The following is an 18,207-nucleotide window of genomic DNA, read 5'->3' as shown; positions in this document are numbered from 1 at the left end:
GGTGGCGCCGGGCCACGTTCCGGTCCACAGGAGTGACTGTGGAGGGCTTGGACCAAGTGCCCATCAGAAAGTCAGTGAGGGCCTCATTGAACTGCAGTAGAGGCTCCGAAGAGCTTACTGGTGGTTGAAGCACCTCAGTGAGGAGGTTAGTCCTCACGGCTGCTGCAGGGAGCTCCAGATGAAGGGCCTCTGCAGCCCTGCGCAGCACCACATAATAAGTTGCACCCTCCTCCATAGCCACGGAAGGAGGAGAGATAAGGCCAGTGTCAGGCGAGGTGTCTAGACCACTGGCATCCCCCAGCTCGTCAGCCCAGTCCTGACTTAACTGGCACTGCTGTGCCAGAGGGTTCTCAGACCCCTCCCAGTCATCCGTCTCCTGGTATACAGGTATAAAGAATGGAGCCGGGTGGTAGATGTAACGCTCATCCATCGGCACCGGAGACGGCACCGGGCGGCGCCGTTCCGATGCCGGACCCGGACCGGGGTTAAAATTGGGGACGGCGTCGTCCGAAGACGTCACCAGAGGCGGCACCATATTGGTCGGCGCCGGCGGAGGGGTGTTAAGGTCAAATGGCGTCGACCGGGATCCAGGCCTGGATCCCACGGGGACCTGCGGTGTCAGGACCGAAGTCGACAACGGCGCCGGGGCCGCCGGCTCGCTAGGCCTCCCAAGCGGACCCGCGGGACCCTAAGGCACGCCGACAGGTCGCGACGGCGGAGCGAGATTCCTCATGGCAACGAGGAAGTCTCAAACCTCGTCCGGAGTCGCGTTAGGCCCAGGGACCGGAGGTTATGGGGCCGGACGCGATTCCTGCAGCTCTGACGGAGCCGCGCGGGTGGTGCCACCCGAAACCTCAGCCGAGTCACATGACCGGCGAGGTCGGTTACCGACATCAGGCGGTGACAGGCATCACACGGCTTGAACCCGGGCATCCCTACCAGCACCAGGAGTCGAAGTTGACTCGAAGAATAGACCAAAAAAGTCCAAAAAGACTAAAGGGTATGCTCTTCCCGGATCTGCACTTACTGGTGCGGAAAAAAGAAGAACTGACGTCAGCGCACGAGGGCGGCGTCTAAGAACTCAGACGACGTCATCCCGGCGATCAGGACGCCGACGACAGACGCAGAGCCGCAGACGACGCCTAGCAACGTGCAAGGGTATTGCTGACGAAAAATCTTTCCGGATCCAGCCTGACGCCTGGGGATATTCTAAGGTAAGGAATCTAACTAACGTGTTTCTTTCAGATGTAAGTTTCAAATGGCCCCACATGCCATCTGATCTTGTTGGATTTCACACTTGGTGCAAACCAAAAGAGTGTGACTGTGTGTTTGCCTTGCCATTCTGTACCCTGGCAGGTGTTCTACACATAGGACTACCTTGTTTGCTTTGGTATAGTCCCATAGCAGTTGTAAATCTTCTAAAAGAACAAAACCTCGTTCTTTCCCTGATTGACTATAGATTATATTGAGGTTGTGTTGTCCATCTTGGCCTGCCAACATTAACTGGGAGCCTTGAAATCCAGTCTATATGCATGCTCCTGTTCTTTATCTATAACCTCATCTTCCTTCTTCTGTTTGTTTTTGGTCACTGACGAGAGAAGTACTCTTCCCCCATATCTCTAGGTGTCTGAGGTACCGTTTGGTGCAGCAAAGGTGTCATTGGCGTCTCTTCAGTGGTAAGCTCTAGTGGAGGGAGCTCCATGTTTCCACTTTTGCACTGCCTTTGTGAAAGTGCCTAGGGGAGGACCTTTCACTGAACAATACTCAAGACAAGAGGGCCACCCCTTCACAGAGGGAAATTTGTTTCTCAAGAAAATAGAATGCCGGCCTCCTTTTACTATGCTTAACTGTTATTAAGGGAAATGTATTGAAAATGTCACATAAATTAATAAAAACAATAAATGGACTCATTGTGCGAATTAGTGTAAATCTTCTTTTGCCCACAGTCTAAGGCTGAGTTGAATAACAAGTAACTTACCTTTGGTTATGCACTTTCAGGTAGAGACTCCATCTTGCTGCAGATTCCTCATCTTTTGATTATTTCCAAGGGATCAGATTGGTTCTGGAAACTTTTCTATAACACTTCTGCATGCTGGAAGTTGGCGCTTTGTGGCTCTGCACTGAAAACATTCCACTCCGGAGATGATGTGCAAGGCCTATATAGGCGCTACTCTCGGACACTGACAGTTGCTTTCAAGACTGTCCGTGCCCCAGATGCGGAACCTCAAAAGCAATTTGATAGCCAGTGTGCGCATTTCTAGACCTGGGGTGTTATTAAAGTTAGAACCACACACACACAGTGAGGAGGATGGAAGGGTTGGCGAGGAATTTGCAGATAGAAAGATTCTCTACCAGAAAGAGCGTTTACAGAAAGGAAGTAACTTGTTCTTCTGGTAGAGAGTTCTAGCAGCAGATTCCTTACCTTTGGAATAGATAGCACAGCAGTACCTAAATGGGAGGAGGGCTGTGGATGGACTCAAACCAGAAAGTCCTGCAAGACTGAGCGACAAAAATGCCCTACTCAGCGGACTGGGCTGTTCAGACAATAGTTCTATGTGAATATATATGGAGGGACACCCACGTAACTGCCTGGTATATATCTAGGATAGGGACTCAACTTGCTGCTGCAGTAGTAGCAGCTCTGCCCCAGGTGAAATGGGCATGCAGTACCTCTGGATGTGGGTTTTTCTCCAGTGCACAGCAGATCTTAATGCAAAGCACGATCCAGGATGAGGGTTCGATTCTGTGCAACCAAGCGCCTTTTTCCCTCTGGTGATCGTCCACCCAGTGGTCTTTGGTGCGATTGCTGTAAAAGTGGAGGGCTCTCTTTTGGTCCAAGCGATGGAACATCTCCTCCTCCTTAGAGGGGTGAGGTGGAGCATAGAACACCAGCAGGGTGGTTTGCACATGTGGAACGGCATCATAACTTTCAGAAGCAAGGATTCCCCAGTATGGAGAACCAGCTTGCTGGGGAAGAACAGGATGCAGGGTGGATGAACACACACAGCCTGGAGCTTACTCACATCTCATGCAAGGGGAATAGCAACGAGGAGAACAGTTTTGATGGTAAGGAGCCTTAAACAACAAGTGTGAAGCGGCTCAAATGAGATTCACATTAGATAAGTAAGGATAAGGTTGAGGTCCCACTGGGGCATAACAAACGGAGAAGGGGGGGGAACACATGTTGCAGCCCTTTCATATATTGCATCGCAACAGTTGATTAAATAAAGAAGGCTGATCAGGCAACTATAAAAGGGCGAAAAGATAACCTTTAGCTGTGCCCAGAGAAAGCCTTGCTGGGCGAAAGACAGAATAAATAGTAAAACATCGGACAGCTTTCACTCTAGGGGGTCAATCTGGTGAGCGCTGAACCAAACCACAAATTTGCCCCACCGACAGGTATATACAGTTTTCCCTGAGGGACACTTGGCTGCCAAGAATACATTAACCATCTCCTGAGGAAGGTGGTCAGCTGTCGCAAGTCGATCTCCATACATGAAGTTGCGAAGGCAGGGGTGGAGAACCCAACTGTTCTACTGCGACAGAAGATCATAACGGAGGTGCAGCTTGAGGCGAGGACATATGCTCAAGCCCAGGAGTTCTAAATACCATACTCTCTGTGTCTAGTTTGAAGCCATGAGGATGACTTATGGAGTGCGATGAAGACCAGCCTCTGCAGAGGCTCTGTTGGCTCCGGAAACGAGAGCAGCTACAGGACCGAGCTATGGAGCAGGACTTGGAGTGATGCAGACGCTAAGTCTTTTGGTGCTTGGTGACACAGTTTAGCCTTGTGTTTCCTAATATCCTGTATGTTCATCGACATACAGTCTCAGCAGGTCTTGGAGTCAAGTCTCGACCTCAGACACCACAGGCACACCTGATGGAAATGTGTCACAGACATCTGTTTGAAACAGTCCCTACAGGGCTTAAAATCGGTCTTTTTTCGAGATGTCTTTTTTAGAGAGTGAAATCCTTTACACACTGAAAAGATTTCAACGAAAATCGTAGGTAAAGGGTCTCAGACACAAGCTCTGGATCTGCATCTGGTGGCACAGAAAGAAAGGAACCGACGTGCATGCATTGGCGTGGCACCTATAGAGAGGCTCAGCTCATCATTTTGGGAGCGGAATAACATCAGTTCAGCGTCCCAAGGCGCCACCTACTAGTGTGCAGAGGTACCATAGAAAAGTTTCCCAATTCAGTATGACGCCTGGGGAATATTCAAAAGATGAAGAATCTGCAGCTAGAAGTCCATCAAAAGAGAGATCTTTTTTTCTCTCTGTCATGGTGGAAGCTGGAGGAGTTCCCCCTGGGCCAGAAGTATTAAAACCCTATAAACAACTCACAGTTTGTTGAAGCTCCAAGTAGAGTGGCTGAAGTCCAGGGAAGACCAAGCAGAATCCATTAAGTGTAAGGTTTGAAGTGGGTAAGAGAAGATATCTGTCAAGGGACTCCCTAACACATCATTTGCTTTAGAAATCAGAGCTATGGAGCACTCGGGCAGTAGAGACCACAGCTATTCTACCGCACTTGCTGAAGCTTGTGCTGCTTTGAATGAGGTGGACGTACTACTAAACAAACACCATTGTTGGGCGTCTTTTTATTTAAACACTGTTTTCTTCTATTTAAAGTTACTATGGATTCGCAGACTGACAGCAAGGAATGATTTAAGTATGTTACTCTATAAAAGAGCCAATAGTAGAGAAACCATTTTCCCCTAATAATCAACAAGATTGGGACAAAGAATGCGACAATATGCTCACATATGGGACATCAGCCCCCCCATATTTTATCTTTACTACACTTGCAGATCCGGAAGAGCACCATGTAAAAGTCTAATAATGACTGACAGTGTTGTACATTGTTGTTATCATAGATCACTGGTGCGTTCGTTTAATTTAATCTCTTAACTATTTATCCATTACTGGTACACCCTTCAAATATGACCACTTTTCTACCCACCTAAGATTAATGGACAGGGCATTCATCTAGATATAAGCAGTAATACTCTTTCATTCCTACAGGCTGCAGCATTAGATAAATCTGTAATGATTCCGGATACATCACCCAATGAGCTAGTTTAGCTTTTGTTATAGATATCCCTTTGTTGCAGGTACCTTGAGAATTGTTGTGTGGAGAGCTCAAACTCATCTTGCATATTCCAAAATGTTTCAACACCACTGACATCAAATAATCGACAAAGAAATTAAAAATTAGAGACTGCCCAAACTTTGTCGACTTTAGTCTGACTGCTCAGCACATCAAAATGTTGGCTTGGAACTCCAATAGTTAATGTTAGTAAACGTAATGTTAATAGAGAACAAAAAAGGTAGTTTAAGGTGTAGGCAGTACATCACTGGATACATGAAATATGAATATGTTAAATACGGCAGTCTCAAGAAAAGCAAGAACTGTACACCTAATTGACAAGTTACCTACCTTCGGTAATGCCTTCGCATGTAGAGACATGATCTAGCCACAGATTCCTTACGTTTGAACTTCCCAGGCGTCAGACTGGATCCGGAAGATTTTTCTTGAGCAGTACCCCTGCGCGCCGATAGGAGGAGTCGGTAGACTCCACGTTGTCGCGCCATCTCCGTCATTGTATTGTCTGCGTCGTCTATATAGGTGCCACATCAGAGCGCTGACCTCAGTACTTTTCAAGACTTTCCACTCCAGAAGCGCGGAGCCATGAAGTTGACGGACAAAGGTGTATTTGGAAAACTAGGGCCCTGAAGGGGAAAGCCCTGGCATTAAGAACTGATACACAGTGCGGAGAGGATGGGTGGGTCAGTAAGGAATCTGCCGCTAAATCATGTCTCTACCAGATATGGCGTTAAAGAAGGTAAGTAACTAGCCGCAGATTCTTTCCTTTTAACAGATACTTTAGTACTACCATCCCTGTAGGAGACACTGCGGAAAAGACCTACCCTACGGACCTGATTGTCCAGGCAATAATGCTTGGCAAACGTGTGCAGGGATGCCCACGTAGCCACCTGGCAAATGTCGAGGACCGGGACACGACACTGGAGAGCCGTAGTGGCTGCCTTAGCTCCGGTAGAATGAGGTGTGAGGCTTCAGGAGGCTGTTTCTTTGCCAGAGTGTAACAGATTTTATTGCAGAGGATAACCCATCAGGAGATGGTCCTCTTCTGCACAGCAAATCCCTTCTTTGCTCCCACGTACCCCACAAAGAATTGGTCAGCGACACGGAACTCTTTAGTGGGTTTAAGGTAGAATGAGAATGCCCTTTTTGGGTCCAGACTGTGGAGACGTTCTTTTTCAGAAGGATCTGGAGGAGCATAGAAGGTGAGCAAGGTGACAGACTCCCCTAGATGGAAAGGTGCCACCAGTTTAGACAAAAAAAGAAGCCCTAGTGCGGAGCACTACCTTGCCTGGGAATACGGTCGGTAAGGAGGCTGATAAGAAGTGTCTGCAACTCGCTCACCGTCCTGGCAGAAGTTATTGCTACTAAAAGGCTATCTTGATGGTGAGCAGCTGGAGGGAGCAATACTGCAGTTGCTCAACAGGTGCACACATGAGATAAGCGAGGACCAAGTTAAGGTCTCACTGGGGCATGATATAATGTGGGGGGGACAAATGTGTAAGCCCCTTCAGAAATCTGTTTACAATAGGGGACTTGAATAGTGACGGTTGGTCTGGCAACCGTAGAAAGGCGGAAAGGGCTGAAAGGTAACCCTTTACAGTGCCCAGAGCAGAACCCTGCTGGGCAAGAGATAGGATGAAAAGGAGAATGTCAGAAAGGGAGGCAGCCAGTGGGTAAATGGACCGATCTGTACAATATTGACAACATTTTTTGCCATTGGCAGGTGTATATCGACTTAGTGGATGGACGCCTGGCTTCCAGAATAACTTTGCATACTTCGGAAGGAAAGTCAAATGCTATCAACTGAGCCACTCAATCTGAACGCAAGAAGGCGGAGGGTTGACAGGTTCAGGTAAAGGACCTTCCCCTGCTTTTGCAACAGAAAAGCCTCCCAAAGGGGCAGCCGGATCCGAGGATTGATGCTGATCTGCAGCAGAAGCTCGGGATACCAAACTCTCTATGCCCAGTCCGGAGCCACAAGAATGACTTGGGCCTGGTTGCTCCGGATCTTCTTGAGCACTTTGAACAGGAGTGGTATGGGCGGAAAGGCGTAAAAGAGGACTGAGCTCCACTTGAGACGAAAAGTGTCGATGAGCGAGAGCTGCCTTGGAAACTCCAACAAGCAAAGCCGAGGCGCTCCCTACTGCTGAAAGAGTCCTTGCGCCACTTCTTGATGGAGATGTCATTCGTGATCTGCTAGGCATCAACGACTGAGTTTGTCCGCCCTGGTGTTCATAGAACAAGCTAGGTGTTGAATCACCAGGGATATGCCCTGTTGTTCCAGCCAAGACACAGAGATGATGGCCCTTCTGACAGAGGGTTCTCACCAAAATCCAGGATAGAGGCTAAAACATCGGTATCATAGCCTGAATATCCTGGACTTGCAGTTCGGGAGGATGAGCCCGAAACTGCACCGTGTCCAGAACAGATCCGATGAAAGGGAGCATCTGGATTCAGGTGTGACTTCAGCACCTTGATAGAGAACCCAAGCGAATGCAGGAGGTTCTTTGTAGTCTGGAGATGAGAGACGACCGCCTTGGGCGAGATAGGGGAAGGCTGAAACCCCTGATCCCCGCAGATAAGCTGCGACCACCACCATCACTTTGGTGAACACCCGAGGGGCACTGGTTAGGCCGAAGCAGAGCACAGTAAACTGAAAGTGCTCGTGGCCCACTGTAAACTGCAGGTAGCAGCTAAGAGCAGGCAGGACGGGAATATGGAAATAGGTGTCCTGCAAGTCCAACGCTACCATTCAGACTCCCAGGTCCAGGGCAGACACAACCTGAGTAAGAGCGAGCATTTTGAAGTTCATTTTTCAGAGGAAGTATTTGAGAGCTCTGAGGTCGAGGATAGGACGAAGACCTCCGACCTTTCTGTGGACAAGAAAGTAGTGGGAATAGCAACCACAGCCTATTTCTTACACTGGAAACTTCTCCATGGCGCCCCTGGCCAAGAGAGTCATGACTTCTTCTCGAAGCAAAGCAAGGTGATCCTCAATCAGCCGATCGCACGTAGGAGGCATGCAGGGAGGGTTAATCTCAGAGGGGAGGGAGTAGCCCCTTCAGACTATCTGTAGAACCCACCTATCAGAGGAGATGTCCCACCAATGGTGGAAGTGATCGCGTATCCTGCCACCAACTAAACGCCCAGGGAGGATCGGACTAGGAGGGTTTGGAGGTGGAGAAGGGAGGGGGGGATTGTGGCTTGACCTGCACTCTAGCCGCCAGACCCACAGTGTTGGGTCAGGGCGAGCCACATGGACATTGTAGAACCTGCGCGGTCCTCTGGCTAGGATAGGGCTGGCACGGTTGGAAGCCCCTTCCGTAGCCACGAAAGGAGGAAAAAACAAATGCAGGACAAGATGAGAGGCTCAGGACTTGGCTGTTGCCCATGAGTTCATGAAGTGCTCTAGCACCTCGTCTACCCTATCTCTGCAGAGACGAGAGCCATTAAAGGGCATGTCCATAAGGTTGGCTTGGACATCCCCAGGGAAGTCAGATGTTCTCAGCCAGGCATGGCGCCTAACGGCCACTGTCGAGGAAGTTGCTATGCCCAGCGAGTTATGTTAAGGCCACAGTGTAAGGTAACCTTCACCTGGGAAAGGACAGCCCAGGCCTCCTCCAGGACTTGTGGCAGCATGTGCGCAATCATCTCTCATAAGGAATGGGGATAGCGGCCCAAGAGGCATGCAGTGTTTACCGACTGCAAAGCTAGGCTGGTGGAAGAAAAAAAAATTCTTGCCGAAGCTATCCAGCCTTTTTGTATTTCCTTTCCAGGGGTGCAGAAGGGAACGTACCACAAGAAGTAGAGGCTTGGACCACCAAGCTCTCGGGGTCGGGTGAGATGTGAGGAAAGCTGGGTCACCCAGTGCAGGGTGATGGCGGCGTGCAGCTGTTCTATTCACAGGAGCCCCTGTGATGGGCTTGGACCAGGTACCCAGGAGAATATTAGTCAAGGCCTCATTAAATGACAGCAAGGGTTCCGGGGTGGAGACGGCAGGCTGCAGGACCTTCATCAAGACATTGGTCTTGACCGCCAAAGTAGGAAGCTGCAGGTCCAAGACCTCCAAAGACCTACATACTACCACAGCAAAGGAAGCTACCTCCTCCGTAGCCAGTTTAGGAGGGGAAAGCATGCCAGGCTATGGAGAGGTATCCAAGCCACTAGCATCCCCCAGTTCCTCATACCAGTACATTTCTTCTGAATAAAGTGCGACTTGTAAGGGTCCTGTGTCCTTTCCCAATCTTCCTCTAATCGTAGCCCCTTCAAATAAGGCAGAAGATGAGACGGAGTCTGAGGACTCTGCCGGCACATGTCATCGGGGATGAGAATGGGGCTGACACGACCAGTGGGCACCAGGAGTCTCTTCGTTGGACGCAGCACCAGGGAAGGTCGAGGAGGTATGACTGGTACCAGCCCAGATCCTTAAGGAGCATGGGTGCCGGGGCCTAAATCGATGGCGCACTTCAGGAACACATGAGGTGGGGATCCATGACTGACATTGCACAGTGACAGGCGCCACACGGTTTGAATCCTGAGTTATTTTTGGACATGATGGAACCTACACACCAATGGAAAATTGTCAACAAAAAGTCGAAATAAGAAGTCTGTCAATAAGTGACAGGGGGTAGCTCTCTTCAACGGATCTGCGCTGGCTGGTGTGGAAAGAACAGAACTTACATCAAAGAGCAGAGGTGGTGCCTATTTAGACAACGCAGACATCACAATGACGGTGACAACGCCGACGACATCTTGCAGTGTCAACCTATGCCACTTATTGGCGTGCAGGGTTACTGCTCAAGTAAAATTTTCCAGATCTAGTCTGACACCTGGGAAGTTCAAAAGGTAAGGAATCTGCAGCTAGATGTCTATCAGATTGCACATATACGTGGGTTATATTTTTTTAGTTCTTTAAATAGAGTTCAACATTGGTGAACTAACGAATGTATGGTGCAGTACTTCTAGTGGTTGATGAACTTTTATTGTTACATATTATCCCAGTGTGTCAATCATAAGCCGTTTTAATATTCAGGTCTGTACAGGAAGAATTAGGATTTCACTTACAAGGCAAAATCTTTAATATGTTAGTTTTAACAGTACTACAGTCTAAAAAAATAAACACCACAAACTGTTTTATACAAGCGTTTATTTACAACTTGTTTTAACAACTGTACACTTTTTGATGCATTAGAAGCATTATTGTATCTAAACGGAGTGTAGGTACATTAACAATTTGAGGGGAGACATCTTTTTATTTGTCTTATATACATGTATGTATATTAACATGAAAAGCCGGCAATCCATTAATCAAGAAATGAACTGCAAAGGAAACAGGATTACGGATACAAACTATTTTTTGCAGAAACGTTGTTCTGCTTCCAACATTCATGAGGTTTTTGGGTAAGCAAACTTCAACATTTCCTCACAACAGTTTAGTTTATTCTCCCATATATTTAGGAAAACAGATAGCCTTTCATTAAAATCAAACAGCACATAAACCAATCCCTCCCAAAAGACAATACATAATTACACTGCTGGTGATATAATTGTTAGATTTTTATACTTCGAAACCAGGGTAGCTAAACATATATCAAGTTTACTCTCTCTCAATACTAAACGGTTAAGCAGCATTACTACTGAAAAGCTAAAACACCATTTGACATCTTTATAGCAGTAAATTAAAATTTCAAGACAATTCAAGGAGTTTCTTCAACACAAGTCAAAAGCGTGTTCAAGAGACCGCAATATGTCAGACACAACATTTACTGTGCATCAAGTGTGAGGAAATGGAAAACATGCTTTTGGGCAACAGTTAAATTGTGATTTAATGACTCATGGCCACTATTCCTGTCCAAATTGTCAATTGTTGTATGACTGGTTACATGACCATGGATATTTCCACCAAGGGCTTATGGCACAAGAATGATAGGGCATTTTCTTTCCTTACTCACTTATGGAAGGAATTAGCAACTCTGGTAAGGGGCGACATTATAGAAAATATTCACACTGCAACAAATAAAATGTCAACAGCTGAGCAACAATTCTCAATTTGAAACCACCCTATGATGTATTCCTAACTCAACCTGGCATAAATAAACAGAATACTTGATATTAAAAAAAAAAGCTTAGAGCAGCAAGGCTATTTACCTTTTATAATAGAATACTGTGTTTAAAAACTTCTCAAACTATGCAATGTAAACTAATATAGCTAAAAATGAAACTAACGAATGCAATACTAGGTACAGCTTTCTCTGTCATTTTCAGGTGCCAATACTGCTCATCCAACACAGAACTAATTTTCTAACTCCAGGAATTTTTCTAATGTGGATGGCTAAATGCTATAACAATTTGTTTAAATTGCATCTTTCAGTTACAATATGCACACATAATATTAGGAGACTATGGACAAGGTTTAAATATTAAAAAAACACATAAGCAGCATCATGCAGTTTTGAAGTACATCACTAAGACAGATAAAAGGGCTACAACCTGTAAGCAAAAATAAATATATGCATAGACATTCTCCAACCAAAACATAAGGACACTTCAGTAGACAACAATTGTGTTACAAGGCTGTTGCATTTTAAGTTTGCACCTGATCACTTTCCTCCTACACAGAACCCACTCTAGGAAGGTTGACCTCTAAAGTCTACACCGAATGACTAACAGTATTTACATTTCACATGCAATTAAAGTGACATTTAAGTAACCTCAAATTGCCTTACGACAATGATCCTTTTTTTCTGAATAGACTTCAAGATAGAATAATTTCAAATTCTAAGGACTGAAAGATTCGCATGAACTGGTCCAAAGATGGAAATCATCTCTATTTCTACAGAGGTTTAGGAGGTACACACATGAAAGATGTATATCTGTTGCACATTTTGGGTTTCATTGATCGTTAAGAGCACACTTGTTTTGACTCCTATATCGTGAAATAACATCCTCGTATAAAATAGAACACATTTTGTTAAGTCCACCTTCATGTTAATTATGATGCAATAATAGTAATGAAAGCAAGAAAAGAACTGAAACATCACAAACGTCGTTTCGCACAGTTTAGACCAGTAATGAATGCAGACTTGAAACGCAAAGGTCGTGCAAGAGTTAATAATGCTGATAAGCTTCTTTGCATGTGGAAGTTTTTCTCTTTGCTTTGTAATCAAGTTCCCAGATGTTAGGCAACTGCTACAACAGCTGGTTAGTCTGAGGATTAGGCAGTCTGAGGACAAAGTTAGGCCATGCAATGACAGTCCCTGTGCGTATAATCATGCTGCAGCTCATGCAACCACATCACTGCAAATACAAAATAAAGAAACAAAATGTTAGAAAAGCAAATTTTCTGTCATTAAAAAATAAAGAAAGCTTAATATTTCTATTAATGGATGGGAAACTACTTCAAAATCGCTGCTGATTTTATTTATATTATTTAATTCTACACATCCCCGTTACAAGAATACTGACCAACTCAACAGGTCTGGGCATCAATTTTTATTATATGCATATTGCTCTATTACCAGTATGAATATTTTCTCTCTAAGGGAATGATTTGGTGCTGTGGCCACAGTTACAATGGCACAGTAAATGTGCGTGTGCACGAGCGACTGTGTGGGTGTGAAAGATCATGATAACTAAAATGGGACAGATGCAGTGAACCAGTAGAATTAGCTTAGGGTTGCATTGGAGTACAGCAGCTGGTGTTGGTTGAGATCCAGCTGTGCGCTTTGTTTGGCTAGGTGGAGGTACTAGTAGTTTGACTTGTTAGTAAGGTCAAATGTACATAAGTGAAATTTGACCAGAGATCTGGTAAAAGCATAGCGGGATTCTTGAAGCGAGGAGGGTTAGATCTGTAATGGCAGGTGTCATCAACCAGAAGGGAGGCCTGGAGGGTTTCAATAGGGTAAAGCATCACTGAATGGGAGAGCGATAGGTATTGTAAGAACGCACAGAGTGAGCTGTCATGAGAGAACACAACTCCAGGACTGTTCAAAGATATTTAGATTTCAATGATTGGGGCTGTCCTGCCTGATTTATTAAGGGGCATTGATGTTGACCTCCAATCATTCAAACAAATGTGACGTGATCACATCCATTTAAGGAGAAATAAGATTGAGAACCTTCTGAAATAATTACGTAGAATCAGCACTGAAATATGATTTAAGTCTAAATCTATTTCTTGAATATTGAAAGGTCTGCAGTCTTGGAAAGCACAACAAGTGATAAATGCAGCCTGAATCAAACCCTTGGTATTTACTCCAAGAAGGGCCATTGTTTTTTAGCTGTCGTGCTATTGCAGATGGATTCAACCATAAGCAAATCAGTTTTGATCTCGCCAGGAAGCGATTGTGCTAAAGGAGCTACCAGGTAGCTTGCTAAGAGAAGGAGTGGGTGGTAGACTTATGCAGACGGCAAATAACAAGGCCACACACAGTCACTATCAGCAAAGAAAGTCTGGTACTTAAAAGTGTATGACATTCCTGATGATATACTGGATGTTGTGTGTACTGTGTTGAGGAAGGGGTGATAAGGTCTGGGTTACCTTCTTCAGAGATTTAGGGGGCAGGCAACATGCATGCTCAACACCAAATGAATGAATCAATGTGTAATTAATCAGTGCTTAATTTGTAAAATATGAAGTCCAGGTGCTCAAATGTTTGTTGGAGGCCACACCTACTTTTCACGGGCCCCACCCACTTCCTCCACTGGCTCCACCCACTTATTCAATTGGCTCCACCCGCATCCTCAACTGGCACTGCTAAAAGTCAGATGTAATACCCGATCTGAATATTATATGTTTCTTACGTCTTCAGTGATTGATTTTGCGCGCCACAAAGTGTTATTCATACTTTTTTAAATGTCACTCGTACACTTTAATGCTACTATAAAGAACCATCAGACAGCGAGTCTAAAACTGATCTAAAACTTATGGGCCCGGCCCTTTTCAGAATCATGGACCGGTCTTTATTGTTGAGTTCCCAGATATTAAAACGAACATTGCCTGCATTAAGCTCAAATCCATGAAGCCTTACATACCATGCAAAACCCTTATACAGTGTGTCTTTACAAGATGAAAACAGCCCCAATTTACAAACATGGCCAATTTGTTTTGGCTTTCTGATTCACTAAGGGGGAGGGGGCACATTTCTTTTGGTACCCGGGCCTATATGTGGAAATTTAGTTCGTATCTGAACATTATCTGCGCCATCTTGTCTCTCCCCAAGCGCCACACGCAGAAAACGCGCGACGGCCATTTTAGGCACCATGGTCTCATTGCCGATCGCCAGCGCGTCCCTCAGGCACTGCAAACATCCCCCGCGCGCCGGCCACCCCCCCCCCCCCGCTCTCTCATACATGGGCCATAAACCCTCTCCTTCTGCGCGACCCTGCCATGGAACCACATCTCGCGCCTGACCAACACCTCCTTTCATCCCATACATGGTCATACATCCTTTTGATAACCCCCTTCCTCTGCGCCCGATTGTCCGAACCGATCCCAGGCCATCACCTAGCCCTGCGGATGCAGTTTATTGCCCCTACTGTAAGGGAAACACCTCACATCAAAGGCATTACAGTAGATCAATGCCCCCACCCCCTGAGACCCGACCAGTCGCACACACCCCCGGGAATTGGCGGAATGTCCAGCTGTGTGATAGCCATCTCCTACTGTGGGTGGGGTGGGGACTTCCACTGTAGTTATGTGTGGGAGCGGATCCGAGCCGGGGATTCCGAGGATGTTCTTTCATGTATCAAAGCAATCTCAAAAATGTGCCATGTACAATAAACCGGTAATAAAGTCAAAAATGTGTGTATAAGAGACCAGGTCTCAGAGATGCAGAGAGAGCACCTCGAGACGATACCTTGCTGTCCGATCTGATGTGTTCTGCTCCGACGGAATAAAACTTTGTTTCCTGCCTTCCAGTCTCCGGCGCCTGCCTCTTTTGTTGGTTAATCATCGAATGGTATAAGAGGCGATTACCGCCGTGCAATACTTGAAAGGTTATCGACTGAAACTGCCGCTACCATTTAACATATATTCTTTCCCAGTCCGACCCTGTATAGGTACAGTTAGGAGAAAAGTATTTCTCTACTGTTATTTCAGTTAAATTAACAAATATTCCTACTTCATAATTTTCTAGAGAACTGTGTTCAAAGCAGGTAGCAGCGCTCCCTCTAGGGCTAATTTTCATGCATTAGAACGCAAATATTCTTGGTATGAGTAGTACCATATATAATGTGAATCTCAGCCACATAATACTTTCACTTAGCAGTGCTCAAGCTAATGTCTCCCAGTAAGAGTCTCAGCCAAACGGAAGAAATGTTACGAGTGGCTACTGGTCATGACGGGCCTGAGACTGAATTAGTATGGAAGATGTAGAAGCAAAAAAGCGGCTTGAAAAATGCATCTGAAAATATGTTTGAGACACTTTTTGGCTTTGTACGGTGATGCAGGGAAATATGATTAAACAATACTGTAGTTTCACACGTGATGGGTGACACTTTGCAGGTCTTGACTGTACAGGATCAACAGGAAGGCAGGTTACGAGGATTTTATAGGATTGGACTTCATACAGAAATATTGATACCACCTTAAAAAGCTTTATCAATATAGATGATAAAACATCTCCACACAAGTCATGAAACAACAATCATATTTGTAAGTGCCGTCAGGCACCAAGAAAGCAAGATCAGCAATTACCCTCCTGAGCATGGCATGTTATTTTTGCTCAGCTGGCAGCAGTATGTTGAGCACAGGCAGTGACTACACAGCAGCCTCTCTGGGAGTTCTCATGCAAATGTGCCATGTCTTGATGAGGAGTTTTACTATTTTCCACTTGTCCACTCTGAAAGTGGCAGCATACCCACTGAATACACCATAAGGACTGATACAACTCATCAGGGGAGCAGCAAGTTGGAGCGTAGGCAAAATCAAGAAAAACACCCAGCTCCTTCAAGCATCGATCACCTGATACTGATGTGGTGGACTCAGTCTATTCAGTTTCTCAGTCAGTACAATGCCCTTAATCGCACAGTTGGAGACTAGGCCGCGCAGTCGGGTTAAAGTAAAGTTAAAGGCCCTGCACGGCCCCTGCCCTTATTCCAGCCATCTCCTTGCCCAGTCAGTGGCATTGTAGAGGTCAGGTGCCCCGTGCCTGGCACCTGAGGCATGTTTGCTCAGGGCAGGCCTTTGACTCGTCACTCGGTGGTTCACTTCACAGTTCACTTCATGTGAATGAAGTGAAGTGCACCAGCACAAATTAAGCACTGGTTTACTTCCCAAATCTCTCCCCTCCCAAATCTTGTCTGTCCATTATTACAATTCCCTGAATCTCACTCATTGTGGTAATAGAAGCTGTTTCTAAAGAAAATAATTAAGATCACTGTGACCATCTGTACGTTGCTGCTATAAAATGTCGAAGCAAAACTTTTCACTTTTCCTCCTAATCTACTTGTTTTTAAAGATAATCTTCTGTATTTTTTCAGTACAATGCCTTTAATAGCACAGTTGGAGACTAGGCCGCACTGCTAAAGTCAGGGTTAAAGTAAAGTTAAAGGCCCTGCACGGCCCCTGCCCTTCTTGCAGCCTTCTCCTCCTGGCTCGGCCAGTGGCATTGTAGCGGTCAGGTGCCCCGTGCCTGGCGCCGGAGGCATGATTGCTCAGGGCAGGCCTTGAACTCGTCACTCGTTGGTTCACGCACTTCACAGTTCACTTATGTGAAGTGAACTGTGAAGTGTGTGAACCAACGAGTGACGAGTCCAAGGCCTGCCCTGAGCAATCATGCCTCCGGCGCCAGGCACAGGGCACCTGACCTCTACAATGCCACTGACTGGGCAAGGAGAAGGCTGGAATAAGGAGGGCAAGGGGGCCGGGGCACTGCAGGGCCGCCTGGCCGCTTTAACTTCCTTAACCCCAGATTTTATTTGGAGCCGAAAGTACCTCGCCAATGCCGGTGACCGTCACGTCCTGCCACCCACGAGTCCACGACTCACCAAAAAAAAGCAGCGTTGGTAATGGCATAATATATTATAGATGTTACTTACTGTTACTGCTATGGTGGTGGAGAGCAGATGGACACTGGCCTGCCTTTATATTCGATAGGCGGCCTAGCCGAGGCTGCTGTTGCTGCCTGCATAACGACGTCGTCGGGCCGGGCTTCCACCTCAAATGCTGATGACTCGTGGCCGGGTGCGTACGTGCGGGTGTGGCGGGGCATTTTGAAAACAATCTACGCACAGTGCCACCCCACAGCCCTACCCCGGCAGAACAAAATCCAGCCCCATCTGTGTCCCGCCCACCGGCATCGGCAGCCGCCTAATTAAAGAAAAAAATTCAAAATGTGCATCGTGACTATCACGACTGAATCTATCGAATCAGATCTGCATATTGGATTGATTCATGCAGGCAGTAAATAAATTACGAGTCAGATGGTCTGGATCGGTATGTGATGCGCCGAGTCAATGAGGTAATTTATGTCGTGCAGAGTTGCAGATACCTTGTGTTTTGTAGACTCGGCCCTGATAAATATGTGCCGGTGCTAAGCACCGGCACAAATTAAGCACTGTAATTAATACTGCAAATGTTAATGAGATTCATCTATTTGAACAACGGAGAGATGGAAGAAAGGGGCACTTCATAAAAATAAAATGGATTCTTCTGAAAAACCTTAAACAGATTCCAACTAACGCAGACAGTAACATGAACCTGATATACCATCCTTTGGTGTTTGTCTGTATTTCACTACAGTACGTTCTGCCTAAAGCAAATAAAAGTAGCAGCAATGTGATAGACTTAGTTAAGTCAGAATGTATGCATTGGCTTTTTGAAATATCGGACATTCTACAGCGTTAGCTTACTAAGGGTTCCAGTTCAAAAGTAATCCCAAACGTGTTTGTGAGCAAACTGAGACTAAATCATTGTTTATGTGAGCACAGGAACAGATCGATCTCCAGTTCAGAACAAGAATGCTGCTTTGCAAAGGCTTACTCAGGGTCTACAGCCGCTTTTGTAACAATGGGTTACTGTAAGCTCTTGAACCTGGGGTCTTGAATCACCGAAACTGCCTTTTGTACACTGCGGCAATGCAATGCGACACTCCTGAGAGC

The 18,207-nt window shown here is 46.1% G+C and overlaps 1 protein-coding gene across 3 annotated transcripts in view; it reads right to left on the bottom strand.

Annotated features, from left to right (window-relative positions):
- Positions 1–10,235: 10,235 nt before the first annotated feature.
- HOOK3 (hook microtubule tethering protein 3) overlaps positions 10,236–18,207 on the bottom strand; it is a 1,476,018-nt gene continuing 1,468,046 nt past the window's right edge. For all 3 annotated transcript variants that reach the window (XM_085636641.1, XM_085636638.1, XM_085636639.1), the window contains one exon: positions 10,236–12,402. In XM_085636641.1, coding sequence (XP_085492767.1) covers positions 12,387–12,402 — 16 coding nt within the window. In that variant the 3' untranslated portion in view covers positions 10,236–12,386. The remainder of the gene's footprint in view (positions 12,403–18,207) is intronic.

Source organism: Triturus cristatus, chromosome 2_1, assembly GCF_964204655.1.
Source record: "Triturus cristatus chromosome 2_1, aTriCri1.1, whole genome shotgun sequence".
NCBI lineage: Eukaryota > Metazoa > Chordata > Amphibia > Caudata > Salamandridae > Triturus > Triturus cristatus.
The sequence above is the reverse complement of the archived record's forward strand: the minus strand, read 5'-3'. Positions and strand labels throughout refer to the sequence as shown.